General features: G+C 42.8%; 1 protein-coding gene across 2 annotated transcripts in view; it reads right to left on the reverse strand.

The window, feature by feature from the left end:
• Positions 1-537: 537 nt before the first annotated feature.
• Positions 538-14,712, reverse strand: part of LOC126426894 (zinc finger and SCAN domain-containing protein 12-like) — an 87,290-nt gene continuing 73,115 nt past the window's right edge. For both annotated transcript variants that reach the window (XM_050088983.1, XM_050088982.1), the window contains 2 exons: positions 9,191-9,228; positions 538-2,916 (listed from right to left, as the gene is read on the reverse strand). In XM_050088983.1, coding sequence (XP_049944940.1) covers positions 2,079-2,916; positions 9,191-9,228 — 876 coding nt within the window. In that variant the 3' untranslated portion in view covers positions 538-2,078. The remainder of the gene's footprint in view (positions 2,917-9,190; positions 9,229-14,712) is intronic.

Here is a 14,712-nt window from a genome sequence, read left to right on the forward strand (position 1 = left end):
AGTAGTTGTCTGGACACCACATACAATTCCTGACGCATATAGTGCACCCTTTCTCTCACAAGTGTCCCACTCGCCCGTCGTTTAAAATTCTAATGGCAGCTGCAGAATTTATACAATGTTTAAATTTAGCAAACGTAGGGATGGTCTGATTGTCATGGCATCTCAGTAAAAATGCAAGGCTGCTTAAGAATCTACCTCTCTTGAGACGTCACTTGTCAAACTCACATATGTTCTTCATCATCTCCTATCTAATAAAGGTTTATTATGTAATAAAAACCGCTGATGTAACTGGAACTTATAACTATCTGGTAGGTAGGGACATCTGACTTAATTTCATATGTCATAATCGATGTTTTTGAAAGCCTGCAGCTGACATTCGTTATTTAAATACGTAATGAAATCCTGCACTAATTACATATTTTTTCATGTTTAACACAATACGTTTCGAGAATTTTTTCTCGATGTCAAGTGCAAATATGTAAATAAGTATTTTGTTTGGTGATGAATATGTGTTATTCGGCATCTCTTGTACTGTAGTCATCTTTTTGAGATTGTCAGGTGCTGTGGTCATCAGTTATGTAGAAAACCACACACACATGCAAACTATCACTCACATTGTTTGTCTGTGTAACATCACAAAAAATACATATGTAAATACTGCACTTGGCAACGAGAATAAATTCTCAAAACACGTTTTGCACAGCGTGAATAAAATGCATAGGTGGTGCTGTGTTTAAACTAAAAACATTTGAGCAACACAATGATGGTGTCAACTTGCACTCCAAGTGGCCATACGGCGAAACACGCTAAAATATGGTTCGACAAAGGTGTCACAATGATCACAACAATCACGAAACTGTGTTTGCGCAGTAGAGACAGTTTGGAAATGGCTGTGATTGGTCACGATATCTTCATTCGAACGAACCGAGCTACTCCTATCAGCCACCACACCAAGAGTTGAGCTTGGCAGCGGCGGGAGATACGGCACGCATTGTTCCAACTTTTACACGTTTACCGGTTCAAATCTACTGAGTTTAATGGCCTCGTGTCAAGAAACTTAACCACTGAATATTTGTGAACACTGCTGGACGGCCAAGATCGTGCCAGCGTCATTTTTTCTCCACAAACATTTTTTCGTAATGCATATACCGCGGGAAAATTATAAAGATGTAGACGCAAAATCAATGTGCAAATTAACATTGTGAACATTGTAAATTTGAGCAGATCGATAAAAAATGTCGTAAATGGCAGGAAAATGTCAATTCTGGGAACATAAATGCGGAGTTTTACTGTATTTGAAATTATTTAGTGCTTCATGGAAACATACCACTGTTCCTACACACACACACACACACACACACACACACAGACAGAGAGAGAGAGAGAGAGAGAGAGAGAGAGAGAGAGAGAGAGAGAGAGAGAAACACTTACTTACATCCATGTGAGTGAAAGGCTCAAATGGTTCAAATGGCTCTGAGCACTATGCGACTTAACTTCTGAGGTCATCAGTCGCCTAGAACTTAGAACTAATTAAACCTAACTAACCTAAGGACATCACACACATCCATGCCCGAGGCAGGATTCGAACCTGCGACCACAGCGGTCGCTCGGTTCCAGACTGTAGCGCCTAGAACTGCACGGCCATGAGTGAAAGGACAAGTTGTGCTGTTAAATACTTTAAGCAAGGATGTGGAAGCAATCTGTCACCAATCCAGTTATATGACATGCTAAACAACACATTCCAGTTTACAGCATGCAGCAGCATGTGCAGATTTTTTATGTATGTGTGGGAACCTCTCCATCCACACAGCAATAAATAGTTTTTAATATAACACACACTCACCAATGCCACAGGCCAAAACTCGCCATTAATGTGATAAAATAAAGTTCATCTTCATAAAAAAAAAACTGTACACACATTTAAAATGGCTTTAGCACTCTTGTCGATACTGTTTTTAATTGGCAATCACACATGACGGAGCCTGCCAACTGTAGTTTAGTGACCACTAAACGGTCACAGACCATGTAAGCACTTACACCGTCACTTCTTTTCAATAGCAGTTGTCCTCACTCTACGATCAGGTATCCACAAACTCACTGTCACCGTTGCGACACAATTCCAGGAGAGGTGTGTACGTGCCTAAGAGACAGCTGGTGCGTAAATGGTACGTCAGTTTTGTCTTCGACTTGAACGACGTCCCACAGACGGAGCACGCGAACGAGGCAGAGTCCGCACGAGAGCTCTCGGGGGATCCGGGTCCGTCTCCAGTGTGCGTCCACACGTGGAGCCTGAAGTTGACCTGGGTCCTGAAGGACAGCCCGCACACGGTGCAGGGGAACGGCCGCTCGCCGTGGTGCGAGCGCTCGTGGTACATGAGCTTCGCCTTCGTCCGGAACCCCTTCTCGCAGGACGAGCAGCCGTACGGCCGTTCGCCCGTGTGCACGAGCGAGTGGGTCTGCCACTGGGCAAACGTCGTGAACACCCTGTCACAGGACTCGCAGCTGTAGGATTGCCTGCCCGCGTGGATGCGCGCGTGGACTTTGAGGTACACCAGCTTCCCGAACGACTTGCCGCAGTCGGTACAGAAGTACTGCCCGTCGCCAGTTTGGGCATCCGGATCGGCATTCGGACCGGGCGTGTCGCCGCACTGCACGGAGGACTGACCCAGTGCCACCTCGGGATGCCCGAGAGACTCTCGCTCTTCTGCACTGCCGTGGGAAACGTCGTCACGTGCCCTGCCAACGTCCGACAGTGTGAGAATGTCCGGAGGACGCGAGTGCGGGCTTCTCCACTGTGGCCCGTCATCTCCGGACTTTGCACTCTCAGCCAGAGTGGTAGTCATTCGAAGTCTCGGTGTCACGGTGTCAGGGTACAAGCCGTGGTCAGTTTGTCTGCCGTGTTCTTGCTTCACTGAACTGTAATTAAGAAAAGAAGGTTAATAGTCCACATGTCTGCATTGTGAAAACACATGTTCCCTTTCTCTACAGGCAGGTAGGTTAGAAAATAATATAGTGGGAATTAGTGAAGTTCAGTGGCACGAGGAACAAGACTTCTGGTAAGGTGAATAATGGGTTATAAATAAAAAATCAAATAGGAGTAATGGAGGAGTAGGTTTAATAATGAATAGGAAAATAGGAATGCAGGTAAGCTACTACAAACAGCATAGTGAACGCATTATTGTGGCCAAGATACATACAAAGTCCACGCCTACCACAGTAGTACAAGTTTATGTGCCAACTAGAGCATTAAGGTGTGCTTCACTGGATTCAAAGGAAACACAAGTTATTTTGCGGACCACTAAACAAAGATCTGAGGAAAATACCTGTCAAATGTTACACCTAGAGCGTTGCCTATATGATGCGGAGACCTGGACATGGAAGAAGGAAGATGAAAGAAGATTATGGAGGCACTAGAGATGTGGATATGGAGAAGAATGGAAAAAGTGAAACGGGAAGACCGAGTAAGGACTGAAGAAGTATTAAGAAGACTTGGAGAAGAAAGAAACATGCTGAAAGTTATTAGAAAGAGAAAACAGAACTGGATTGGACATTGTTTGAGGAGGGACTGTTTATTGAAGGAAGGAATAGAAGGAATGGTGGAGGGAAAAAGGGGAAGAGAAAAAAAGAAGATATCAGGTGCTGGACAATATAAAAGGAGACACATATTCAGAAATTAAAAGACTGGCTATGGACAGACAAAAGTGGAAGAGGCTTAACCCATGACAAGACCTGCCGTAAGGCAGAATACCGTAGTACTACTCACTTTAATTCTGGGACAGTAGGTTCCAAAAACAGTCAAATACTAGTTACTAGAACAGTAGGAATAATGTGCAGATGTGCAGCAAGCAGTAACACTGCCACTGATCCTCTAGTCTTACCTCAAAGTATAAAAGTACTTTGGCTCACAGTAATACACACGTTTAGCCCTCGAAAGGGTGTGTCGTTTTTCATAATACGAACAAGCACGTGGTGCACTTTGTACACATGTAAAGAATAGCTGTCTTTATGTTACAAAGGTAAATGTGTATAAGCAAAATTACAGTTTAATCTTAGCTTAATTCAACAATGATAAAATAAATTCATGTTATATTAGTTAAATCAGTGTTTAGTTAGAAAATAATAAAGTAAACTTTCATCATATCATTCTGTTGCTCCAGACAAGTATTACCCCACAGTTTGACCCAAACAGCCTCATTTCAGGACTGTGGTGCTAGCCCATAATCTAAGTCTTTTCTTGCACGGATTGTAAATTTTTTCTTGCATAGCTCTCTGTTGATGTTATGTTACTGCTGGTCACTTGGACATATGACAACACAACTTGTCACAGTGTTCGCTGATGCAATAATGAAGGAATAGGCCTGGGCTCACAATTGTAAAACAAACACTGGAATGGTAAAAGACAATATTGTTTGTGGTTTGCACCCTTTATACATAATCACATCTCCTCGGGAGTTAGCTTATACACTCTGTGAATACAATTATGATTTTTCATGTAATAGTCTGCTGTTACTAACCTATTTACCAAAAGGTGTCCCAAAAAAGAATGCCAGAGTTGGAGTTACTATAAATGAAGTTTATTTATTTGAAAGAAACAAAACACATCATTCTCTTCAGATGTTGACGTTTCAATGTGATACAGAATATCGGGCATATGCCTCAATTACCACTCAGAAATAAAGTATTGTTTTCACAAGAGCAATCAGTAAGAACAATATGTGATTATCACTGATGGATGTCATGTAGGCACCTCTTGACGGTGTTAGGCATTTTAACTGCACCTTCAGGATAGATATATTCGGTACTAAAATTCATTATAAATAATTCATGATAATTTGAAAACAATGAGGTCCATACCTATGGCATGAGAGAAAATGACGTCCTTTATCCATTACTGAAATGGTCGGCGGCTCAGAAAGGAGTACAGCATGCAGCAACAAAAATCTATAACTGTTCACCTAATAATAGACAAGTAAAATATCTGACATACAGCAAAGCAACTTTTAAATTTAACCTAAAATCATTTCTCCTGGACAACACTTTCTATTCCATGTATGGATATCTACACTACTGGCCATTAAAACTGCTAAACCATGAAGATGACGTGCTAAAGATGCGAAATTTAACCGAATGGAAGAAGATGCTGTGATATGCAAATGATTAGCTTTTAAGAGCATTCACACAAGGTTGGCACTGGTGGCGACACCTACAACGTGTTGACATGAGGAAAGTTTTCAACCGATTTCTCATACACAAACAGCAGTTGACCAGCGTTGCCTGGTGAAATGTTGTTGTGATGCCTCGTGTAAGGAGGAGAAATGCATACCATCACGTTTCCGAATTTGAAAAAGGTTGGATTGTAGCCTATCGGGATTGTGGTTTATCGTATCGCGACGTTGCTGCTCGCATTGGTCGAGATTCAATGACTGTTAGCAGAATATGGAATTGGTGGGTTCAGGAGGCTAATACTGAACGACGTGCTCGATCCCAACGGCCTCATATCACTAGCAGTCAAGGTGACAGGCACCTTATCTGCATAGCTGTAACGGATCATGCAGTTATGTCTCGATCCCTGAGTCAACAGATGGGGATGTTTGCAAGACAATAACCATCTGCATGAACAGTTCGACGACATTTGCAGCAGCACGGACTATCAGCTCAGAGACCGTGGCTGCGGTTACCCTTGACACTGCATCACACACAGGAGCAGCTGCGATGGTGTACTCGATGACGAACCTGGGTGCACGAATGGCAAAACTTCATTTTTTCGGATGAATCCAGGTTCTGTTTACAGCATCCTGATGGTCGCATCCATGTTTGGCGACATCGCGGTGAACGCACATTGGAAGCGTGTATTCGTTATCGCCATACTGGCGTATCAGCCGTCGTGATGGTATGGGGTGCCATTGGTTACACGTCTCGGTCACTTCTTGTTCGCATTGACGGCACTTTGAACAGTGGACGTTACATTTCAGATGTATTACAACCCATGGCTCTACCCTTCGTTTGATCCCTGTGAAACCCTACATTTCAGCAGGATAATGCATGACTGCATGTTGCAGGTCCTGTACGGATCTTTCTGGATACAGAAAATGTTCGACTGCTGCCCTGGCCAGCACTTTCTCCAGATCTCTCCCCAATTGAAAACGTCTGGTAAATGGTGGCCGAGCAACTGGCTCGTCACAATACGCCAGTCACTACTCTTGATTAACTGTGGTATCGTGTAGAAGCTGCGTGGGCAGCTGTACCTGTACATGCCATCCAAGCTCTGTTTGACTCAATGCCCAGGCGTATCAAGGCCGTTATTACGGCCAGAGGTGGTTGTTCTGGGTACTGATTTCTCAGGATCTATGCTCCCAAATTGCGCGAAAATGTAATCACATGTCAGGTCTAATATAATATATTTGTGCAATGAATACCTGTTTATCATCTGCATTTCTTCTTGGTGTAGCAATTTTAATGGCCAGTAGTGTATTTAAAACCTAGTAGCCAGTAAAAATAGTTGCATGAGTAGGACTAAAAAATAATGTGTCCATTAATATTAACACTAATCATGTATACATATCCTGTCAACTGACTCAATCCATATCATTTTGAAACAAGAATCGTTCAAATGATCTACGGAACATGTAACTGTGCCTAATTCATAATGGTGTGGGGACCTATCAGGTACAATTTTAGGTCACAGCTGACATCCTGTGTCCTCACTTGTTACTTCTCTCGCGACAGTATCATGGTACCATTTTTCAATAGGACAATGCTCATCCACACACGACACATGTCTCTATGAACTGCCTGCTGGGTGCAGCAGAGGTACTCCTGCGGCTGGCAAGATCACTACATCCGTCGGCAATAAAACATGTGTCGTGCGTGTATTTGGAGCTTACGGGCGCTCGTCACCAAGATCATCGGCACCGATAAAACGTGGGCCCAGTTCGAATGTCAACACCGTGACCGTGCAAATATCCAAGTTATCAAGGACCGGTTACAACAATTCTGGGCCACCTTGTCTCAGCAAAGGATAAAAAGGCTTTGTGACACCCTTCCCAACCAAATGAGTACATACATCCATACCAGAGAGGGGTACAATGACGCTTTGACAAGTGGGCTCACATTGCCATGTTGTTGATTAATTTGACTCGATCATGTAATCTTTGAAATAACATTACAGTCCCTCTCGACCAGCAACGTTTCATTTCATTTACTGCTCCTTTTCTAGGTGTTTCACTATCCTTGTACGGCAGTGTAGTTACAGTGAAATAGATCATTTACTGAATAATACTGGTGGCTGCTTTTTCTTCAGTAACACCACTATATAATTTCCCCAAGGTAGTAAGTTTTCTGATTTTTCCCCAATTGTAGTCAGAACACAAAAGGGTATCACACACAAACACACACAAAAATACAATCTTCCATTATGAACGTTGTTGTTGTGGCTTTCATTTCGAAGACTGGTTTGATGCAACTCTCTCGGCTAGTCTCTCCTGTGCAGGCCACCCCATCTCTCAGTTTTTCATGTTTCTACCGCCGCATTTCCCTGCAGTAGCAAATTGTTGATTCTTTGAAGCATCACAATGTGTCCTATCAACCAGTCATTTCTTTCAGTCAGGTTGAGCAAGAAATTCATTTTTGCTCAAATTCAGCTCAGTACCTCCACATTAGTTATCAAATCTACCCATCTAATCTTCAATATTCTTCCATAGAACCTCATTTCAGAAATTCTACTCTCTTCCTGTCTGAACTGCTTATCATCCACATTTCACTGAACTGCTTTTCATCCACTTTTCACTTCCATGCATGGCTACACTCCAGGCAAATACCTTCAGAAAAGACTCCCTGACACTTAAATTTAATTTAGATCTGAAAAAATTTATCTTTTTCAGAAATGCTTTCCTTGATATTGACTGATGTGTTGGTAAATGTGCCAACACCTTGTAGATAGACGGGGCCGAAATGCAAGCTATCTAACGCAGACGGGCGTGAATTCTGGAATAGGATAAGTAGTGAATGGTAGCAAGAAAAGTATGCAGCTACACGAATACTTAACTTTTATTCTATCCTTGTTGAATACAGCATTCTTGATGAGACGTTTCATACTATAACTATCAAACTATGTAAGGCTAATGGCGCCTTGCTAGGTCGTAGCCATGGACTTAGCTGAAGGCTATTCTAACTGTCTCTCAGCAAATGAGAGAAAGGCTCGTCAGTGTAGTCGCTAGCAAAGTCGTCGTACAACTGGGGCGAGTGCTATTCCGTATCTCGAGACCTGCCTTGTGGTGGCGCTCGGTCTGCGATCACACAGTGGCGACACGCGGGTCCGACATGTACTAAATGGACCGTGGCCGATTTAAGCTACCACCTAGCAAGTGTGGTGTCTGGCGGTGACACCACATTGACAGTCTGAATTTCATATCCTTGCTACTTTGGCCATCGTCAGTTAATTTGCTGCTCAAGTAACCAAACTCAACTACCATTTTTAGTTCCCATTTCCTAAACTAATTCCCTCAACATTACCTGTTTTACTTTTGTCGATGCTCATCTTATAGCCTCTTTTCCAGACACTTATCCGTTCCGTTCAGCTGCTCTTCCAAGCCCTTTACCGTCTCTGCCAGAATTACAATGCCACCAACTAATCTGAAGTTTTTATTCTTTCTATGTGGACATTAATTCACTTTCCAAATGAACTGATACACTACTGTGATAGAAAATAATTTATTTCAAACAAAATCCAGGATGGAATGTAACAATATTATGAAGAGGAAAGTTGCTACTGACTATATAGCGGAGATCTGAGTCACAGATAGGCACAACAGAAAGACTGTCGCAAATAAGCGTTCCCACACACAGACTTACACACACGTGTGTGTATGTGTGTATGTGTGTGTGTGTGTGTGTGTGTGTGTGAGTGCTTATTTGTGATTTGTGACAGCCTTTTGTTGTGCCTATCTGTGACTCAGCATCTCCGCTATATGATGAGTAGCAACTTTCCTTTTCACAATATCATTTATTTGTACTTTACTGACTAATGACTAACTTAATCTACTTCTGAATGCTTACAAATAACACACCGCTAAGTGTGATGTAAATCTTCATCTTTAAAAAGTTTAATAACATTACATTTTATTTACTGCTGGTGATAACTAAATAATTTACAGTGTTTGATTAATGTTTCTTACTATAAATGGAGACTTACCTCATGGTGAAGTGTGTTTCGTGATTGGCCTCCTGCAACTGAAAATACAAAATCTCAGCTACACTACAGAAACACATACACACACTTTTCAGCAAATTATCCAAACATATAAATAGATGAATCAGAACTGCTTCAGCTGTAATTGTTTCCATGAGACCTGATCAGGAGTGGCTTATTACAGTGAAAAAAACCTTCAATCTGTAACACTTTTCTTCTGAAAATCCCTCTTTCTGTTGCTGCTTCTGCATTTATGTTGTGTATGCCAGCGACCCAAAAATTTTCAAGACTGGATGAATAAAAAATAGAGAATGTTCAGATGGCAGTTTTAATGCTTTAGGTGGTAGCCTCCCCTCACTTGTGTACAATGCACAGAATGTTGAAACAACCACGTGAAACTGTCAGAAATATCCTTCCTCAAGATGATGTTCCTCTCACGCACTGCATTCGCCTGAATGTCAATTACATCATCAAACCACTCGCCCTTCGTGTGAATTTCTCCACTCTGATCTTTTATGATAGGATTTTGCACTTCGATCATAATGCTTTGTTATTTTTGTTTGGGAGTCAGGAAGTGCAGAACAGACTTGGCACACTCATCATCTCTTCAAAACATTTTGGAGACTGTCTTGAACATTTGATTTCGAGATATTGCTCCACTGTGATTTGTGACACAACAATATTGAAACAGCATCACCGCATGTCCACTGCTGAACACTGCCAGCTCACAACTGACTGGTCAAAAACAAGTGAGTGGTTGAATGCACATACACTCCTGGAAATGGAAAAAAGAACACATTGACACCGGTGTGTCAGACCCACCATACTTGCTCCGGACACTGCGAGAGGGCTGTACAAGCAATGATCACACGCACGGCACAGCGGACACACCAGGAACCGCGGTGCTGGCCGTCGAATGGCGCTAGCTGCGCAGCATTTGTGCACCGCCGCCGTCAGTGTCAGCCAGTTTGCCGTGGCATACGGAGCTCCATCGCAGTCTTTAACACTGGTAGCATGCCGCGACAGCGTGGACGTGAACCGTATGTGCAGTTGACGGACTTTGAGCGAGGGCGTATAGTGGGCATGCGGGAGGCCGGGTGGACGTACCGCCGAATTGCTCAACACGTGGGGCGTGAGGTCTCCACAGCACATCGATGTTGTCGCCAGTGGTCGGCGGAAGGTGCACGTGCTGGGACCGGACCGCAGCGACGCACGGATGCACGCCAAGACCGTAGGATCCTACGCAGTGCCGTAGGGGACCGCACCGCCACTTCCCAGCAAATTAGGGACACTGTTGCTCTTGGGGTATCACCGAGGACCATTCGCAACCGTCTCCATGAAGCTGGGCTACGGTCCCACACACCGTTAGGCCGTCTTCCGCTCACGCCCCAACATCGTGCAGCCCGCCTCCAGTGGTGTCGCGACAGGCGTGAATGGAGGGACGAATGGAGACGTGTCGTCTTCAGCGATGAGAGTCGCTTCTGCCTTGGTGCCAATGATGGTCGTATGCGTGTTTGGCGCCGTGCAGGTGAGCGCCACAATCAGGACTGCATACGACCGAGGCACACAGGGCCAACACCCGGCATCATGGTGTGGGGAGCGATCTCCTACACTGGCCGTACACCACTGGTGATCGTCGAGGGGACACTGAATAGTGCACGGTACATCCAAACCGTCATCAAACCCATCGTTCTACCATTCCTAGACCGGCAAGGGAACTTGCTGTTCCAACAGGACAATGCACGTCCGCATGTATCCCGTGCCACCCAACGTGCTCTAGAAGGTGTAAGTCAACTACCCTGGCCAGCAAGATCTCCGGATCTGTCCCCCATTGAGCATGTTTGGGACTGGATGAAGCGTCGTCTCACGCGGTCTGCACGTCCAGCATGCACGCTGGTCCAACTGAGGCGCCAGGTGGAAATGGCATGGCAAGCCGTTCCACAGGACTACATCCAGCATCTCTACGATCGTCTCCATGGGAGAATACCAGCCTGCATTGGTGCGAAAGGTGGATATACACTGTACTAGTGCCGACATTGTGCATGCTCTGTTGCCTGTGTCTATGTGTGATCATGTGATGTATCTGACCCCAGGAATGTGTCAATAAAGTTTCCCCTTCCTGGGACAATGAATTCACGGTGTTCTTATTTCAATTTCCAGGAGTGTATATTGTTTACAATTGTTAGTTTAAGTTTCCAACACAGTTACCACACTGGCATCGATTCAGCCATGCACACAGAGCTTGAATCATTTTCAAAACATGTTTCCAGCTACTATATGAGGAGAGCGTTAGGAAACATGTTTCAAAACGTGGAGACATCTAACTGCAGCAGTGCCAGTAAAGGTCACAGGAAACAATGTTTCAGGCCGGCTACCACTTGTCACTGCAGTGCAGCAGTGGTGTGTGTTTATATGTCACGTTCTACTGCATCAGAGTTGTTAGGTGTCGTGTCTCAGCTTGCTGTATTAAGTTTTTCTGAACTTATGGAGTGCGTGATACGGATGTATCAGGCTGAAGGCTGCTAGCGAAAATACAAAGTAAGCAGTACAAGAACAGCTAGATGTTCTGCAGAGAATTGCTGCTTCATTTGTACTGACAAAGACTGTGTGGAAAAGGAAATAATCTTGTCAATTGAAGCTTGCTTCAAACTGTGAAATAAATAAGCAAGACTCTGAAATGAATTTCCCTTTTTCAACACATTAAGAATTACACCGTGTCTTTGGTTGACTGTAATCGCTTTCCTAAAATTTTCCTTCTTTTTAAACAAATGGTGCTATGATGTTTGCCAGAAATGCAAAATCTATAGATGACACTTGAATGAAATTACTGAAACTAGAGCTGTCTCTCATATTCAGCTTCCGTAGCAAGTTGCTCCCACATGTTCTTCAATAGAATGTTTTCATCCAGCACTGACAACAATGATGTGTTTCATTTTGTTTTCATGACCCATTGAGTATTAGTACCGCAGCACCACATACCATTAAAGTTTCCTTGTCTCCAGACATAATTTAGCACACAATATTAAAATAAAACGAGAAATGTGAGTACAGAGACAAGAAAGAAAGTCTGACACATATAGCAAAACACCACAGGAAATATGTTTCCACTGGACAGTGTGTACATGGCTTTATACGTCACGGAAAAAAATCATTCTATGAAATTTTTGGATAGATGGTGTATTTCTATTTTTCTTTTTTTTTAAACTTCTTAGATCCAATTATTCGTAATTTATTTTTCCAAAAACACAAAGATGCGTTTTGTCAGTCTATTGCTATTCATCCAGTATAAATGTTCAAACAGTATCAGTCCCCTTTTCCTTTTTGTTTCTGTTTCTTTTTATTTTATTTTTTGATGCCGTTCATTTCTGCTTCTCACTTTCCAGCCTTTTTTACTTTTCACAGAACCCAAAAATTTCCTCGCGTACCTGTCTAACATTTCTGGTTTGTCCACTTCATAATTCAGTGTAGGCAATCACTTGCATAGAGGCATTTTAGTTTCACCACTGTCCTGTCATGGGGTGTCTCCAACAGAATGACACCCTCCACAGCACTGACTGCAAAAACATCGATCAGACTTGCACTTCCCTCACATGACATCCTGAAAACCGTGGATCAATGCAAACAAGTAGATAGGCTATTTCTTCTTGACTTTTAAAGGGCCTCAGACTCAATACAACACCCACAGTTTTCATCAAAACTACAAACATACGGGGTATCAAAGTGAAACATGAGACTGGATTAAGGACTTTTTGTAGGGAGGATACAGCAGGAGAGTCACTGACAGATGAAGAAATAACCTCAGGTGTGTCCTAGGGATGTATGTTAGAACCTTACTCTTCATGATGTATATTAATAATCCCACAGACAATATTAATAGAATCCCGAGTCTTTTTGCAGATGATGCTGTTATCTAAAATGGAGTACAATCTGAAAATAGATGCACCGTGTTCAGTCAGATCTTGATAAAATTTCAAAGTGGGGCAAACATTGGCAACTTGTGTTAAATGTTCAGAAATGAAAAATTTTGTGCTTCACAAAATGAAAGATTGTAGTATCCTACGACTTCAACATTAATGAGCCATAGTTAGAATTGATACATGGAAGAAGCCTGGAGATAATGACAGGTTTCAGATAGATTATATAATGGTGAGACAGAGATTTACGAACCAGGTTTTAAATTGAAAGACATTTCCAGGGGCAGATGTGGACTCTGACCACAATCTATTGGTTATGAACTGTAGATTAAAACTGAAGAAACTGCAAAAAGGTGGGAATTTAAGGAGATGGGACCTGGATAAACTGAAAGAACCCGAGGTCGTACAGAGTTTCAGGGAGAGCATAAGGGAACAATTGACAGGAATGGGGGAAAGAAATACAGTAGAAGAAGAATGGGTAGTTCTCAGAGATGAAGTAGTGATGGCGGCAGAGAATCAAGTAGGTAAAAAGATGAGGGCTAGTACAAATCCTTGGGTAACAGAAGCAATATTGAGTTTAATTGATGAAAGGAGAAAATATAAAAATGCAGTAAATGAAGCAGGCGAAAAGAAATACAAACGTCTCAAAAGCGAGATCGACAGGAAGTGCAAAATGGCTAAGCAGGGATAGCTAGAGGACAAATGTAAGGATGTAGAGGCTTATCTCACTATGGGTAAGATAGATACTGCCTACAGGAAAATTAAAGAGACCTTTGGAGAAAAAAGGATCACTTTCATGAATATCAAGAGCTCAGTGGAAACCCAGTTCTAAGCAAAGAAGGGAAAGCAGAAAGGTGGAAGGAGTATATAGTGGGTCTATACAAGGGTGATGTACTGGAGGACAATATTATGGAAATGGAAGAGGATTTAGATGAAGATGAAATGGGAGATACGATACTGTGTGAAGAGTTTGACAGAGCACTGAAAGACCTGAGTCGAAACAAGGCCCCGGGAGTAGACAACATTCCATTAGAACTACTGACAGCCTTGGGAGAGCCAGTCCTGACAAAACTCTACCATCTGGTGAGCAAGATGTATGAGACAGGTGAAATACCCTCAGACTTATAATAATTCTAATCCCAAATAAAGCACGTGTTGACAGGTGTGAAAATTACCGAACAATCAGTTTAATAAGTCACGGATGCAAAATACTAATGCGAATTCTTTACAGACGAATGGAAAAACTGGTAGAAGCCGACCTCGGGGAGGATCAGTTTGGATTCCGTAGAAATATTGGAACATGTGAGGCAATACTGACCCTACAACTTATCTTCAAAGCTAGATTAAGGAAAGGCAAACCCACATTTCTAGCATTTGTAGACTTGCAGAAAGCTTTTGACAATGTTGACTGGAATACTCTCTTTCAAATTTTGAAGGTGGTAGGGATAAAATACAGGGAGCGAAAGGCTATTTACAATTTGTACAGAAACCAGATGGCAGTTATAAGAGTCGAGGGACATGAAAAGGAAGCAGTGAATGGGAAAGTAGTGAGACAGGGTTGTAGCCTCTTCCCGATGTTATTCAATCTGTATATTGAGCAAGCAGGGAAGG

The sequence above is a fragment of the Schistocerca serialis genome, chromosome 11, assembly GCF_023864345.2.
Source record: "Schistocerca serialis cubense isolate TAMUIC-IGC-003099 chromosome 11, iqSchSeri2.2, whole genome shotgun sequence".
NCBI classification, from domain to species: domain Eukaryota; kingdom Metazoa; phylum Arthropoda; class Insecta; order Orthoptera; family Acrididae; genus Schistocerca; species Schistocerca serialis.